Source organism: Mixophyes fleayi, chromosome 6 (assembly GCF_038048845.1).
Source record: "Mixophyes fleayi isolate aMixFle1 chromosome 6, aMixFle1.hap1, whole genome shotgun sequence".
Taxonomy (NCBI): Eukaryota; Metazoa; Chordata; class Amphibia; order Anura; family Limnodynastidae; genus Mixophyes; species Mixophyes fleayi.
Window position 1 is genome coordinate 216,231,339 of NC_134407.1, and position 16,898 is coordinate 216,248,236.

Here is a 16,898-nt window from a genome sequence, read left to right on the forward strand (position 1 = left end):
GGGGGACAATTAGGTTTGTTTGATTGAAGGAGTGATTATATCACATAGTGTAACTTCTTCTTTCTCTTTTTTCCCCATATTTGCTACTGAGGTATTCTGAAGATCTACCATTAAATTGGATTGTGTTAAGTACCACCATTAGAACAATATCTATATCTGTCACTTGAGAAACCAATGGCGCTGAATTGATTCTCATACGGAAATTTTTCTAGCAGCAATTGATGGTGAAGCGCTAAGTATAGGCTGATATATTTTTTATATTCAGATCCTCTGCAACAACTTTTAAGAAGAAAATCCACTTCTACGGCCTTTGGAGAGAACTTATTTCTGCCTCTTGTAACAAGTTTTCTTCTAGAAGTATACACTGGAAAGTTATGTATAAGTTGTGTGCAAATGTGCAACAGAAACCATCCCCTCCAAATGGCAAAATTAATTGTGTGGCTGAAAGATATCATTGTACCTTTAGAGAATCGTAGGCAGCTACAGCTTGAAAGGTTGCACTCTCAGTAGACGCGTGGGTCTTCACAACAGTTATGCGAGGGCATGTATATAAATTTGTGAGATATTCACCAGTCAAAAGTGAAGGGTTAAAATATCCCAATCTCCCAACTACTTCACAAAAATAATCGTCCATGTTGGACATTTTGCAGTGACTCAAAGTTTCTATTCAGCAGAGAAAAACAGGTTCCTTTTCCAGAGTTTTTCATTGTGGCAAAACACGACAGTGGTTATCGCACAATTCCAGATTTACAGAACTTCGGCAAATTTATTTTAATAAAAAAACCAGGCAATTCAAGATGTGAATACAGAGGGGTGGGGGATTTTTCTCGCAACAGTCAATTTTGACATGCATGCCTTCATGTACCTGAGATCACAAAGAAGTTCTAAGGTTCTGGATTTTTCAGCCAACATTTCCAAATCAGAAGCTCCCTTTCCGGTTGTTGAAAGCATCAAGGACATTTGCCAAAATCCAGGTTGTAGTAATTGCGTTACTAAGACAAGACGGAATTCTGACATATTATCTTGATAATGAAAAGATTAGGGGAGCAGCATATCAAGCTACTTCAACAATAACTCAAGCTGTAAATGACTAGATCGTCAGCAAGTGGAGAAAAGGTTATTTATAGCATCTCAAAGGCTAAAATATCTTTGTTCGTCTACACACGGAAGGAAAGAAGTTCGTTATTGTCCCTAGAGAAAGGCAAAAAGTTTTAGTTTGGATAACAGGTTCCTGGGTACCATTTGGAAAAACATTTGCAGTCCACAATCGGGTTATCATTTGTACAGATGCTAGCAGGACTGGATGGGGGGCTCGCTGTTGTCACCTAGAAGCCACTGCAGGGGTTGTCGCTGTAGCTTGTAGAAGAGTTGTCATCAGATGTTCGTGAAATGTTGGCAGTATTCAAAGCGTGTCTTAAATTCTGGAAAATCATAGTAGAGCGTCATGTCAGTATCACGATTCACGGCAGGGAATATGGTTCCTAGGTTTGTCAAGCAGAAATACAGGTACAGGTAGGGGGACTCTGTGAGCAGAGATCTTGTAAATTAGTCACACTGAACAGCTGAGCTGAGATGCTGGAAAGGATGGTAAAGTCTGTGAGCTGATATCCCGTAATAAGCAGAGCTGAATCAGACATCAGAAATACAGGAACCGGTAGGAGAGCTCTGTGAGCTGAAAACTGTAGATTAGATACACTGGTGCAGCTGAGCTGAGATGCTGGAAAGGTTGGTAACTCTGTGAGTTGATATCAAGGAAAGGATCCAAGTCTTCACACAGTCAGGGCTGAAAAAGAACAGGCAACTGAGTGTTGGCCCAGGTGTCTTAAATAGTGAGATGATGACAGGCTGGACGAATGGGAGCAGAGAGGAGTTCTATCTGACAGGATGAATCTACGCATGCGCAGATCCCGAATCATGATGGCCATCAGACAGACTCTGCGCCCAACGCTGTCGGGGATCTCCACTGTTGGCAGGTGAGAGTATCAAGCCCCTTGTATTGGGGCGATATGTGATAGTCAGTAGTGGCATACATCAACCGCCCAGGAGGTACCAGTAGCCATATGATGATGAGAGCTGTCAGGCCGTTATTACAATGGGTAGAAAATGTCCTGGAAGGTCTATATGCAGCCTACATAGCCGGAATAGATAATGTCAGAATAGATTTGTTAAACGCTGCACCCAGGAGAATAGGATTTGAATGAAAAGATATCCAAGAAGATTGTGAACAAGTGGGGGGTACCCACAGATAAAACTTATAGCAACAGGAGTGAACTCTAAGGTAAGACAATTCTCCTCATGGTATGTTAACAACATAGCAGAAGAAGTAGATGCTCTATCAGTTACATAGCACATAAATCTAGGGTATGTGTTCCCTCCAAACCCTTTGATTTCCAAGGTCCTATACAAATATAGGAAAGGATTCTGTTAAAGTCATTGTGAGTCTTCCCTTTTGGCTACAAAGGCCATAGCTTGCGGAAGTGATCCAGTTGGAAATAAACAGCCATGGAATCATCATGTATGTCCAAGTCTTCTACTTCCAGAGCAAATATGGTATCCGAGCTCAGAGTCCTGGTAGGTTAAAAGCCAGAAACAATCTGCAGCTGGTGTACTTCTTTTGAATAAAACTTTTTTTATTAGGTTTGTGAATGCAGGATACAAAACACAATATACAAATAGGTATAACATTGTTGAGCATTAAAACACAGAGCAAAAGAGCATTAACGAACATTAAAAGAACATTATCTATGGGCAGCATGGTGGCTAAGTGGTTAGCGCTGGGGTCATGAGTTCAATTCCCGACCATGGCCTTATCTGTGTGGAGTTTGTATGTTCTCCCGTGTTTGCGTGGGTTTCCTCCGGGTGCTCCGGTTTCCTTCCACACTCCAAAAACATACTAGTAGATTAATTGGCTGCTATCGAAATTGATCCTAGTCTGTCTCTCTCTCTCTCTCTCTCTCTCTGTCTGTGTGTATATGTTAGGGAATTTAGACTGTAAGCTCCAATGGGGCAGGGACCGATGTGAATGTGTTCTCTGTACAGCGCTGCGGAATCAGTGGCGCTATACAAATAAATGGTGATGATATAGATGAGATGAAGTAAGAGGGGGGGGGGTGGAGGATTGGTTAGTAACTCAAAGACGATAAACATGTGGTGCAGGGGGAGATAGGTCTCCTACTGGGGTTCAGACTGGTGTACTTTTGAAGAACACCAGACCAAATAGTCGGCCTACAGTTTCCACAGGAAATTTAGATAAGGGACTAAAAATACAGATTTCTGATTTAAAGCATTACTCCACAAGAAATTGTGTTGGATGAATTTGTGATACGGCTCATGCATGTAGCAAAGAGAACAGACCGTTTAATTGCATTCTCTGCTCCATGGGATTTGAACTTAGTCTTAGAAGTTCTGATGATACCAGGATGTTAGAGTAGGCACCCAGAGGAAAGTCATTGTATCTAGGGGTTCGTCATCACACAGACAAAGATAGGAAGGATACAACTGTACCTTTATTACAAAAGATGAACGTCTAATGCAAACAATATCCACAAAAAGATGTATACTTTAAATCAATGCCATAAGTATTCGCCACACTCTAAATCACACCCAAAAACCTCTTATTACAGAACAGCTATAAATGAAACAGTCCTTGGAGTCCAGACAGGCCAGAAAAAGGGCTGGGGTTATTCTGTGGTCCAGCCGCGGGGGAAATACCACTGCGCAAAGTTCCAAACTCTCGAACACGCTGCAAGTGAAATATCTCTGCTGTACTTCTTCATCTCTTGATGTTCCTGGCCAGTCGGCCAATGCTCTCAATCAACGTGATAAGGATCTGAACCCCAGTCTCCATGCTCCAGCAGAAGAACACCCTCAGATGCAGGAATCACAGTGGAGCAGGCGACAGACAAATCTCTACACCAAGCTCAAGAAATCCTTGAAGACCCCCTTGTCACTTTGTCTCTCCTACAGACTCTTTTAAAGTGTCCAATATTCCCACGGTGGGAATCCCTCCCTGCAGGGTTATCCACAGGTTAGGGATGCTTGGCTGTGTTAGTCGGATATAGATGGGTAGGGACCAGATTCTCTTGACGTGCAGTCCTTCCATGCTAGGCTGGGGCCTCACTGTCTATTAAAGTCCAGGGAGAACAATCGTGGTGTGAACTGATTAATGAGATTCCGAATCCCTGTTGGTGAAGAGTAACTCCTTTTATCCCCTTTACAAGCATTTGTGATGTTGACTTGCTAACTTGAGGGGGATGAAAGCCAGGAAGTGTCCCATAAACCATTCTGTACTCCAAAGGAGAAACATATTAATGTAACCCACCGTGCAACATTTAAGAATCATTTGGGGTTTAGGTCATATCCAAAGTAAGGGTACGTATCAGACAGTTTTTGTTTTTTTTGTTTTTTTTTGTACCTTCCGGAGGTTTTTTTCTTTCACGTGCTGAATCGGTTGGAAGGGAGGATTAACCCCCTGGCATCTGCTGCCATGGTATTAATTTGTTGATTACTTATGGTGGAGCTTGCCATAAACTGCTGATTGTCGGAGACTGTTGTGAAATTTCTGGGACCTGACTCCTAGTAAGTTATATTGGAGTACTATATGGATCTGTAAGTGAGCTGTGTTGACTGGTAGGGTTGGTCCTGACGACTATATCCTTTTTACTCCTTTATCCCTGTTTGTGGGATATGAGCAAAATACCACACTTCCTTCTTCTGTTTCTTTCAGAGCCTTTTAATAATAATATTATTGTTGGTATTATTTTTTATTCATACTAAACCCGTGAATGATTGGTTGGTTTATTCTACATTTTTGGTATGTGCTGGTTAAATGACATTTAATTCCATGATTTGTTAGGACATCGGAGTGAATTTGTAAATAAAATCTTAGGTTTTTTTTTAGAGTTAAAAAAATTTAAATTGGGCAAAATAGTGAAGAAATACACTTTTCCATGATTACATCATTGCAAGCATCTTGTGTGCCACTGGAGTTGTATCCATAAATGGTTTTCCGTATCTCTAATGATAAATTTGATACCTAATATTTGTAATGTGTTCTAATCACTAAGTAATTAGTTGTTGTTGTTTTTTGTTTGGGTTTTTACTTATTTTTTTTTTTTTTTACTTTTATCAATTCTTTTTAGAATGTCCTACAGTAGTTCAGGATAGACATAGGGGGACAATACAAATATATTATTTTTTACAGCAACTGTTTGTTTGCTCTAACTACAGCTGAAGTATCATCTCTAGTAAGAGCTGAAACATACAGATAGTTATATTACTTTTTTTCTTGGACCCAGTAACTGTCTTTCCTGCTGAGGGGCCCCAGAGATTGTGTTGTGAGTGGATGGATACAGTAGACTGGGGCAGACGAAAAAGTGAGACATGTAATTGCCAGCAGAGCTGTTCTTCTTTTCGCAAAGAGTCCCGCAGATACAGTTGCACACAAACAAGGCTTGCAACATATTGGGGATATTAGGTATCTCTGTTCCGCTTTACTCTGACCGCTTTAGCCCCAGGTAAAATGGAAGTTCTTGTGATGGTCTTGCAGACCGCAGCTAGGGGTAGCCACGCATGGGTGGTGCACTGCAAAACGGAAGGACCAATGCTATCCCTTTCAAGGTAAGATCGCTGAGGCTCCACAGTCCATTTTTCTGTCTGTCGCAAGTCTTCCCTCCCATAATTTCAGGGCCGTGTCCTCTCCACCAAACCAGACTCCCAGAGTCTTGGTGAAGTGGACTTGATTGTGAAGGGGAAAGAAGCGGGAGATGACAGATCCCACTGCCCGATGAGCATAGTTTTTGCTTTCCTGCAGTTGTCCTTTCCCCCTGAAGCTTGTCCAAAGTTCTGGACGAGTGCTGACACCGAACGCTGGTCAGTGCAGAAGACAGTGACGTCAATCATGTAGAAGGAGCACCTGGCCTCTTCTCAGTTGGGACCCGATGCAGTGATCCCTATTATCGCTGGATTCTGTCCGATGCACATTACGAAGAGCACTATATAAAACAAACAAAAGGAGAGGTGAAAGAGGGCAGCTTTATCTGACCCCCATACAGATCAGGGAAGGAGTCAGTTTTCTCGCCGTTCACCATCAGTGAACTGTAAATGTCAAGGTACATAAGGTTAACATACGAACAAAACATTTCTCCAAAAACAAAAGTCTGCAGTGCCCTATGCATAAACTCATGTGAAACACGGTCAAAGGCCTTTTCCTGATCAAGTCTGACTGGTGCCACCAGCATGCGGTGATCCTTGATGTAGTGGACCCTGTCCATGAATAGGGCAAGTCTATCTGCCAGGAATGCCACAGGCCTGGTCCTGGTGAACTACCTGTTCAATGACAGCCTTTAGTCAGATGGCTATTATTTAATGGATGTGAGCAATGTAAACGGACACATTTATCTGCAGCTACGAATGTAACAATCGTCAGAACTTAATTTTTCTTCTGTTCTCATAGCAATTTATTTCTCTTGATTTCATACCCTGTTTGGGAAACTTTTTGTAATCTGATTCCACCGTAGGGATACTTGGGTCTGCACTTGATTTTACTGCTACATCTAGTTCTGAACCTAAATTACTGCATACAGATGTGATGAAGGCAGTAGTCGCATGTCTAAATGTGTTAGCGGTCACAATAGAACATTTAAAAGTTGAGCCAGTGCCCACTCCTACCTTAGGGGGATCCTTTTATATTAAAAAAAAACTTTGTAGCAATTTACATTTGATTATTCAGTTATGCCAGTGTCATGCGGGATAACATGTAGACTCAATATCCTCTATTTCTAGTGAGAAGGGAGATTCTTGCTGATTATTGGGCAGAAGATATGTCGGTCATACTTCCCAGCCAATCAGAACTCACGTTAGGTATTAGTCAGCAACAATGAAGTTGAAATACCTTTTACTTTTGAGTTAAAATATCCCTTTCTTTATTCCCAGCAGATGGACACAACAGCAGCGTGAATTCCTTGGAGGAACATCTGTTTTTATCTCCAGATTGTAAAATAGAAGATGACGATATCATAGACAATTCTTCAGGAGAAAACTTCATTATCCCTTTTATAAATCCAGATCATCACAGTGCAGAAATATCATCAGATCCCTCTAACCAGGAGGAATTTCCTGCAGATAAATCTGATATTGTTACACATAGTACAGCTCATAGAGGTGATAAAATGTTTCCATGTTCTGAATGTGGTAAATTTTTTACCCAGAACATAAATCTTATTAGACATCAGAGAATTCATAATGGTGAGAAGCCTTTTCGCTGCTCTGAGTGTGGGAAATGTTTTACTCAGAAATCGCATCTCGTTGAACATCAGAAAATACACACAGGTGAGAAACCATTTTTGTGTTCTGAGTGTGATAAGCGTTTTACACACAAATCAGATCTTGTTAGACATCACAGAATTCACACAGGTGAGAAACCATTTGCATGTTCTGAGTGTGGGAAATGTTTTACACAAAAATCAGTTCTTGTTCAACATCAGAGAATTCACAATGGTGAAAAGCCATTTTCATGTTCTGATTGTGGGAAATGCTTTACACAGAAATCCATTCTTGTCAAACATCGGAGAATCCACACTGGTGAGAAACCATATCCATGTTTGGAATGTGGTAAGTGTTTCACACGGAAATCAGTTCTTGTTGAACACCAGAGATTTCACTCCAATGAGAAGCCCTTTCAATGTCCTGACTGTTTGAAATTTTTTGCTCATAAATCGCATCTTGTTGAACATCGAAAAATTCACACAGGTGAGAAGCCATTTCAATGTTCTGAGTGTGGAAAATGGTTTAGATTTAAATCAGATCTTGTTAGACATCTGAGAATCCACACTGGCGTGAAGCCGTTTCCATGCCCTGAATGTGGGAAGTGTTTTACACAGAAATCAGATCTTGTTATACATCAGAGAATTCACAAAGGTGAGAAGCCATTTTCCTGTTTAGAATGTGGGAAATGTTTTACACAGAAATCAAATCTTGTCAATCATCAGAGACTTCACACACATTTACACAGGTGAACACTGTTGGTACATTAAGTGGATTTTACTTTATCTAATAAAGAAATCTCATAAATTATAACTTATTTCTCTACCCCTGACACATGCTCTGCATCAATCTCTTTTGCCACTTCTTTTTCATGAGATACAGGTTTGAGCTGGTGCTGTGTGCGTTATTGTTATAGCTGTATTAATCTGTATTTATTTTATTTTATAAGATCATACAGTATTCCTGGTCATTATATTTGCCCATGTTAGTTGTCTATTATAGAATTACTATTTGTGCTGCCCTCTAACTCTAGAGCTTTCACAGCTCAACTCTGAGACATTGCTGTAATTAATGTTCGGAGAAAACTACAAACCATCAACGGAGGCTGCTCTTCTACTGCTGTACACAACTGGTTCTCCAAAATGGAATTACTCTTTACTCATGCCAATAAGATCCATGTAATTTATTGTACTGGCATACATGACCTGATATGGTCAGATCACAATGTGATAGGGGCAATCCACTTTCAGTTGCTGGGATGGACACAGGTCTATGAATATGGGCAATCCACTATTCCACAATACTCACTTTAAGCATGACAAGCAACTGTACTTAGCTCCAAGGCAATACAGTAGAAGAAATCCATGAAACTCAATGGATACCACAGATTTGGGGCTAGATTTACTAAACTGCGAGTTTGAAAAAGTGGAGATGTTGCCCATAGCAACCAATGAGAGTCCAGCTATAATTTATTTAGTACATTCTACAAAATGACAGTTAGAATCTGATTGGTTGCTATAGGCAACATCTCCACTTTTTCAAACCCGCAGTTTAGTAAATATACCCCTTGGAGTCTTTTGAGATCGTTGAAGCACATGGGTTAGCTCTTAGAGATCTTGAGGTATCCTAACACTTTGGTGCTATAATCTGCTTACAGAGTAAAGGAGTAGGAAGACTAAAATCACTTTATAATTTATAGCCAATCACAATCAATTAACACTAAAACAGGGGAGTTCACTAATAGATGTCCTTAACATATCCAACACGTTCATACCCCATAAGAGTAAAGTTCATGTCAGCTGGTTATAAAAATATATATCCTAAGTATCGTTTTTTAGTAATACCATGTGTAATGACACAGTGACACATTAAAACTTTGTTGATTTATATACATCATGAGCAATTGTCATGAAAGTTCTCTAATAATAACGATCAAGTATGTAAGTGTAGGGTAAGGAATGGAAGAGTAAAAGTTTGTTTGTGTCTTACAATTTGATTGCTTTGACTCACTTATTTTTTAATGACTGTAGAGTCAATCAAATCTCAATGTGTGTTTCCTCTTCAATCTTCCATGGTAGCCATAGCTCTGGGTAGATTCCCTTTCCAGTTTAGATAGAGACAGGTTAAAAAACATACCCCAAATGGTATATAAGAGATCTCCTTCTATTCCCCTATGTCTTTTCCTGTCTTTAGCATAGGTAGGGCAGGTAGTGGTTTGTCTTTGCAGTAGCGTAAGGAGGTCATTCGGCAACACAACAGAGTACACTGCAAGCCGAACTGAGCTGGCTACCAGGGGAACAACATCTGCTACCTCCAGGAGTGGATTTGGTTTAACAATTCTGAAATCAACACCGTTTGTCGGACCTCAGAGGTCCGCACATGCGTTCGCACTATGTCATAGATCACAGGCCTCCAAGATGGCAAACAGGAGGAGGCTAAAAGCTGCTCTAAGCATCCCTGCCTCTGGGGAACATTTTTTCTTGATCTGCAGTGAGTCACCTGGACCATGCAATGGAATTGAGCCTGAGTTAGACCCTAAAGAGAGAAATGAGACCTGCTTTAGGTAAGCTCCTAAGATAGTGTGATTATATTTTAGTAGTCACTTTTTAGTAATTTTAGGTCTCTTCAGTACTTTTGTAGAGCCTGTGGAGAAGGACCGCAAGATGCATAAAATTTGGGGAGCCTGTGATAAGTCTTTTGTGGATGAAAATTTTCACAATATGCAGTTCTCGACCTAATGGTAAAACTCAGCCCCCTGAGCAATATAAGGAACTTATAGCATCGATGAAAGAAACTTGTGAGTAAAGATTTGTGTGCCCTGCAGTCGTTAAAAAGACCAAAGTCCCAGCCATGCATGAATCTGAGGACAAGTGTCATTTTGGATGATTCCTTCAGTGATGAATCCAGAGAAGTGAAAGAGTCACCTAGAATGTTTAACCTGGACAATGTGGAGATTTTTCTTACGGATATGTACAAATCTATGGGAATGGACCAGGAACAGGCTTCTACAGTAACGCATAAACCCCTTTTTGAAAACCATAGTAAAGAAGGGGGGTAGAGTTTTCTCTGCACATCAGCTAATGAAGGAGTTGATTTTTAAAGAATTGGCACAGGTGGACAAGCTTTACTCGAACATTGTCAATCGTCAATAAGAAAGGGGCTTCAGTTGTTGGGGATGTCTTCCTGCACCATAGGAATCAAGGGGCAACATGGTCCATGCAAATCCACCAATGGGAACTTATAAAAAAAAAAAGTGGAATCACAGAAGGACTTCTCTGAATCATGCCATTACCCTATAAAAAGTCATCAGAAGGTTTCTCAGGATGTTTTGGAAATGAGAGCAGTGTGGATGGCAATTCAACACTTTCCATGGTTTCCCGTGGCCTTCGAGATGTTCAAGAAACAGCCTTGGCTTATTCCTCTTCAGTCAGATCTACTGCACCTAGGCCTTGTTCTCCATCCAAATCCAGATAGGCTAGTTTTGATTGCATAGTAATTAAACAGAAGCTGCTAAGAAAAAAGGGAGTCTCAGAGCATTGAAGAAGAAGTATTCACATATCTATTACAGGATTTGGAAGAAATGCATTACATGGAGTAACTGAATTAAATCCAGCAGTAGCAACAATTACACAGACCCTTGACTTGGTGTAGTACGAATTAACGATACTGACTCCCCCGACAATGACTACAACGACATTGGAAATCCGAAGTCTCATACTCTGACATGACAGAAACGGCGACTAACCATTAGACAGGTGGACTAATTTCACGACCCACCTGTTGCCGACTGTTTGAATGACGTCACTTGAAAACGCGACAGATCTTAAAGTGGCAATGTGCTTTAAACAGTAAGGCCTAACCCTAACCCCTAAAATATTACTTACATGAGATGAATGTCAGGCGAGTCCGTGCATTGCCTTTTTAACATTAGTCGCGTTTTGAAGTGACGTCATTTAGTACAGTCGGGAACAGATTGGGTTGTGAAATTAGTCTATCTGTGTAATGGCAAGTCGCTGTTCGCGTCATGTCAGAGTGTGAGTCTTCGGATTTCCAATGTTGTAATAGTCAGTGTCGGGAAAGTGACTACCACCTCCTTGACTTCCTTCAGGATTGTTTCAGCAAAGGTCTTGTTTTTTTTTAATCTACACTCAAGGTACAAGTGTCTGCTTTAAGTGTGTTCTTAGATGCAAAGTTAGTCTCAGAAGATTTGATTATTTGCTTCTTCTAAGCAGTGAAGAGAATTTGTCACCACATCAGATCCTTTTTGGCTCCATGGACCCTCAATTTAGTTCTAAACATTCTGATGTCTGACCCTTTTGAACAACTACAAGAAGTTTTAACTGAGATGGATGACATTGAAGAGTTGAAGAATGGCAGGAGCCTTTACTCAATGTCTAATATATGTATATAGATATATAAGTGGTGCTTAGACCTAATCCAGAATTTTTACTGAAAGTAGTGTCTATGTTCCACATTACTTCCACATTACTACTGCCATCTTTTTGTATGTAGCCAATGGATGAATAGGAAAGAAATATACATTCACTGTGTCACGACTCGCATTCTGCAGCTGCTGTCTGCAGTGACTTTATTGGATTTGTTATGTATTCTACTTGTAGTACCACTGCCCACCAAAGGGGCCACTGTGCTACTTTGATTATTTTCCTTGATCACTGGGAGTTGTATCACCTGCATGAGGCCTATATTAACCCGCCTGTTTCAAACGGTCTGGGCCTGATCATCAGGTCTCTCCTGTGAGCATTCCCTGTGCTCAGCTACTGTCTGCATCTGGTACCTGTAGTTCCACGCTGTATGCTTAAATCTACTATTGCTGTTACCTGCTGGCTGGACTCCTGCCAAATTACTTCTTTGCATCTCGTATCAGTAGTTCCACGCTGTATGCTGAATTTACTACTGTTGTTACCTGCTGGCTGGACTCCTGCAAATTACTTCATTGCATCTGGTACCTGTAGTTCCATGCTGTATGCTGAAGTTACCTGTTTCTCATCTGCACACTGAACTGTCTCGTGAGTAGTCTACTTCATCTGTGTTCATATTGATTGGCTCAAGTACCTCTCTGCTTTGCTGTCTGTATTCTATACCGAACTGCAATCAAGTTACCTTGTCATCTGTGTTCATATTGATTGGCTCAAGTACCTCTCTGCTCTGCTGTCTGTATTCTATACCGAACTGCAATCAAGTTACCTTGTCATCTGTGTTTCTTAATAAAGTCATTATAACCAATTACCCCCTCTCAGTGGTCATACCTGGGAAATCCGTGACACACTGGACTCGGTGAGATTAATTTTCATATATCTGCTCAGGACAGAAGGATTCAGGAACAGAGAACAACTCTTTGTGATCCCAGCTGTGCCTAGGAAAGGATATGCTCCTTCTAAACCAGCCATTTCCAGAAGGATCAGAAAAATTGTAAGAGTAATGGGCGTAAGGTGTAATAGTAGTGACAACATCTTGGGCAAGCAAGTCTCACTCTTTGACAGTGAAGCTCTGCTAAGCAGCTGGATGGTCGACTGTTCATATTTCCATCAGTTACTTAACATATGGATATCTTATCTGCCTCAGATTCTCACTTTTGGAGGTATGTTCTCTGTTCAGCCACAAAATAAATAATGTAATTTGCAGCATACACCGATCAGCCACAACATTAAAGCCACGGACAAGTGAAGTCAACAACATTGGTTATCTTGTTACAATGGCACCTGTCAAGGGGTGGGATATATTAGGCAGCGAGTGAACAGTCAGTTTTTGAAGTTGATGTGTTGGAAGCAGGAAAAATGGTAAGGCGCCATGATCCGAGAGACTTTGACAAGGGACAAATTTTGATGGCTGGACGACTTCAAAACGGCAGGTCTTGTGGGGTGTTCCTGGTATGCAGTGATTAGTACCTAACAAAAATGGTTCAAAGAAAGACAACCGGCAACAGGATCATGGGCGCCCAAGGCTCATTGATGCGCCTGGGGAGTGAAGTCTAGCCCGTCTGGTCCAATACCACAGAAGAGCTACGTTGTACAAAAAAATGAATGCTGGCTGTGATCGAAAGATGTCAGAACACACAGTGCATCGCAGATTGCTGCATAGCTGCAAGCCGGTCACAGTGCCCATGCTGACCTCTGTCCAATGCCGAAAGCGCCTTTAATGGGCATTTGGGCTCCAGAAATGAACAATGGAGCAATGATCTAATTAATCTCGTTTTCTTTTACATCATGTGGATGGTCAGGAGCATATGCATTGTTTACCTGGAGAAGAGATGGCACCAGGATGCGCTATGGAATAAGGCAAGCTGGCAGAGGCAGTGTGTTGCTCCAGCCAATGTTCTGCTGGGAAACCTTGGGTCATGGCTTTCATGTGGATGTTACTTTGAAACATACCACCTACCTAAATATTGTTGCAAACTAAGTACACCACAAGGCATGGGGCAAAGGTATTCATGGCATCGGTATTCCGTGATGGCAGTTGCCTCTTTCAGCAAGATAATGCACCCTGCATCACTGCAAAAATTGTTCAGGAATGGTTTGAGGAACATAACAAAGTGTTTAAGGTGTTGACTTGGCCTCCAAGTTCCCCAGCTCCCAATCCGATCGATTATCAGTGAGATGTGCTGGAAAAACAAATCAGAGCCATGGAGGCCCCACCTTGCAACTTACAGGACTTAAAGGATCTGCTGCTAATGTATTGGTGCCAGATACCAGAGGACCTTCAGAGGTCTTGTGGAGTCCATGCCTCAACGGGTCAGAGCTGTTTTGGTGGCACGAGGGGGGACCTACACAGTATTAGGCAGGTAGTGTTAATGTTGTGGCTGATCAATGTATGTGACTGGTTTTGTTTTTCTTGTGTGGCTCTCCTTACTGTATTGCTTGGTTACATCTCAGGGTTATGTCTGCCATGGATGATTGAAGAGGAAAAGTGCAGTTTATGCTTATTGATAATTACTTTTCCTCTAAAGACTCCATGGCAGCCCAATTTCCCTACCCATGTTTGTAATTTTAATGATTAGTTTATTTTTCAGAAGAACACTTGGGAAGTCACTCAGAGACATGGGGGAAGAGAATAGTCTATCTTATATATCTGGTGGGTGTCTCTACTAAACTGGAACAAAAATCTACCCAGAGTTATGGCTGCCATGGAGTCTTTTGAGGAAAAGGGAGTATCGGTAAGCAAATTCCATTCTTTTCACATACCCATTTCACACTTGAATTTGCACTTAGAAGACAACCCTATTCAGGCCAAGCCTATATTTGACAATTCTTCATTATATATAACCATTTGTCATCCTCCGCACTTTAGGTAACACTCCTCTTATACTAAAATCTCTTGAACACAGGGGAGAAGATTTTAGATCAACAATGTTCTACTTATGTACGATAGAGCCTATAAAAGGCTAATGTTCAGACACAAATCAGAAGTTCTACTAATGACTTTAATCAATCAAATATAATATTGTTCAGACTTACTACTGACTAGTTTTGGAATTCATGGTTACAAGTTGGTAACCAAAAGAGAACTTACTGTGGGGAAATATCTTACACTTTATTAAAGACCCAAGAAGAACGGTATATGGGTACATACGAATACATAAGTACAAATGCAGGCCATGATGATTTTGTTTTTTGTACATGTCAAAAAACGAATTATTGTACAACGCCATGCGTCTAGTGTTATCTGACTTTCCATATAAGGTAAAGAACGAGTTCTGTGTCAGTTTGGTACGGAGACACTTTTTGTGTAATCTAAGTGGGAGATATATAGGCTTTTCCCCTTGTATACACCCCTGCCCCCCGTGCTTTAAACTCTGAACGGAAGATGCTTTTATGAATAAGGCATATCCTCTCCCTTGTGAAACCTTCATGAGTTAAAGGAAATAAGTGTGATAACATCAGTACTTGTTTCTGTAAGAAATGACGTAGTTACCGAAGAGATTGTGCTTAGTTAGATATATGATCTTATGTGTTAAAAACAGACTAGATTCAAGATTGATATATTTGGACTCCTGATGTAGGAGAATTGTGCAATTACCATTTTTGTTTCTTGGTTTTTTCATTGTTTCATGCTACAAATGCCAATGTCAGCCCCCAGAAAGGGGAGAATGTCTTGTAAGTTGCATGGTAAATCTAAGCTGATGTGAATGATCTACCGGGTCTGTACTTGATTTCTAAATAAATGTGACTCTGGTAATTTTCCCTTTATACAAGCCTCTGGGTCTTCATTTCTTCCACACCTGTGTACTTTATTTTTTGACTACACACACCAGGGATTAAGATTGTTTTGATTTATTTTTTTCAAAGCTAGCTTTAGAACCCTCATAACAATTGCTCATTATCTGACATAAAAATATGTGGTTTCCACTGTGTCACTGTTTTGTTATACTTTGTTGATTTTTGCAACATATATTTAGTTATCTTTTTTTTTTTAAGATCATCTGATATTAGATTTAGGGGTATATTTAAAATGCGAAGGTTCCGTAAAACTGCAGATTCCCAGCGATTTGAAGCCCGATGGGCTTTGTCTTTTAATAAAAGTGTTGTTTTAAAAAGTCACTTCAAAGTGCCGGGAATCGGCGGTTTTCTGGAACTGCCACATATTAATTATATCCCTTAGAGTGTCACGCAGCCTCAAAACAGAGAGTGGTTCCGGAGCAATTTTCTCGCTATGTGTGTGTATGTATATGTGTGTGTGTGTGTGTGTGTGTATATGTGTATATATATATATATATATATATAAAAGTAAATGAGAGGAGGCGCACAATAGTGTAATATGGCAAGTCAATGGAGCCAGGTGAACCAAACCAGAAAAAGAACTAAACCACCAGAAATGAGTGAGAGCTTCCCACCAAGTGGGTATCGCCAATATCTGAGATGGATAAATAAAACTCATAGACTAGAGAGTCACACACGGCCAAATGGCATTCAGAAGGTAGAAAAACAGGTCACACCAATATAGATGTACTCGTACCGGAAGCCAATGGTTTAATGGCTTATCTGCAGGATGTCACGTAGGCTGTGAGGATGTATTCAATCTTCAGCCACCCTTGGCTATCCCATAGGTTTACCTCAATATAGAAGTACACAGATATAGTATCCAAAAAAATTCAAGTTTATTAAAAACAGTAGTAACTTACACATCCAGAAGCAGATGACAAGCCTATCTGATCAAAGATGGTAGTAGTAGCAGTAACTCAACGCGTTTCGTCTGTACAACAGACTTCATCAGGAGCAAACACAGATGTTTATACATACATATACATATACACAGTGGCGCACGCAGGGGGGGTTTCTGAGTCTCTAGAAACCCCCTCCTGCGCTAACTAAGTGGCCACTGTCCTATACAGCAGCCACGGCGCTGTCAAAGAAGCGTCCGCGGCGGTGCTGTAGTGTATACAGCACCGCCGCGGACGCTTCTTAGACAGCGCCGCGGCTGCTGTATAGGACAGAGCTGACGAATGCGCAGCAGCTCTCTCTCAGGTTGTTTTTTTTTTTTTTGGGGTCGGGGGGGGGGGGGACAGTCTCTCTCCCTCTCTATGTCTGTGTGTGTATGTTAGGGAATTTAGACTGTAAGCTCCAAAGGGGCAGAGACTGATGTGAATGAGTTCTCTGTACAGCGCTGCGGAATCAGTGGCG

The 16,898-nt window shown here is 41.0% G+C and overlaps 1 protein-coding gene across 1 annotated transcript in view; it reads left to right on the forward strand.

Annotated features, from left to right (window-relative positions):
* The window catches only part of LOC142095484 (uncharacterized), a 108,703-nt gene extending 93,231 nt beyond the window's left edge, over positions 1 to 15,472 (forward strand). The window contains 1 exon segment of the mRNA XM_075178429.1: positions 6,934 to 15,472. Coding sequence (XP_075034530.1) covers positions 6,934 to 8,015 — 1,082 coding nt within the window. The 3' untranslated portion in view covers positions 8,016 to 15,472.
* The last annotated feature ends 1,426 nt before the right edge of the window (positions 15,473 to 16,898 follow it).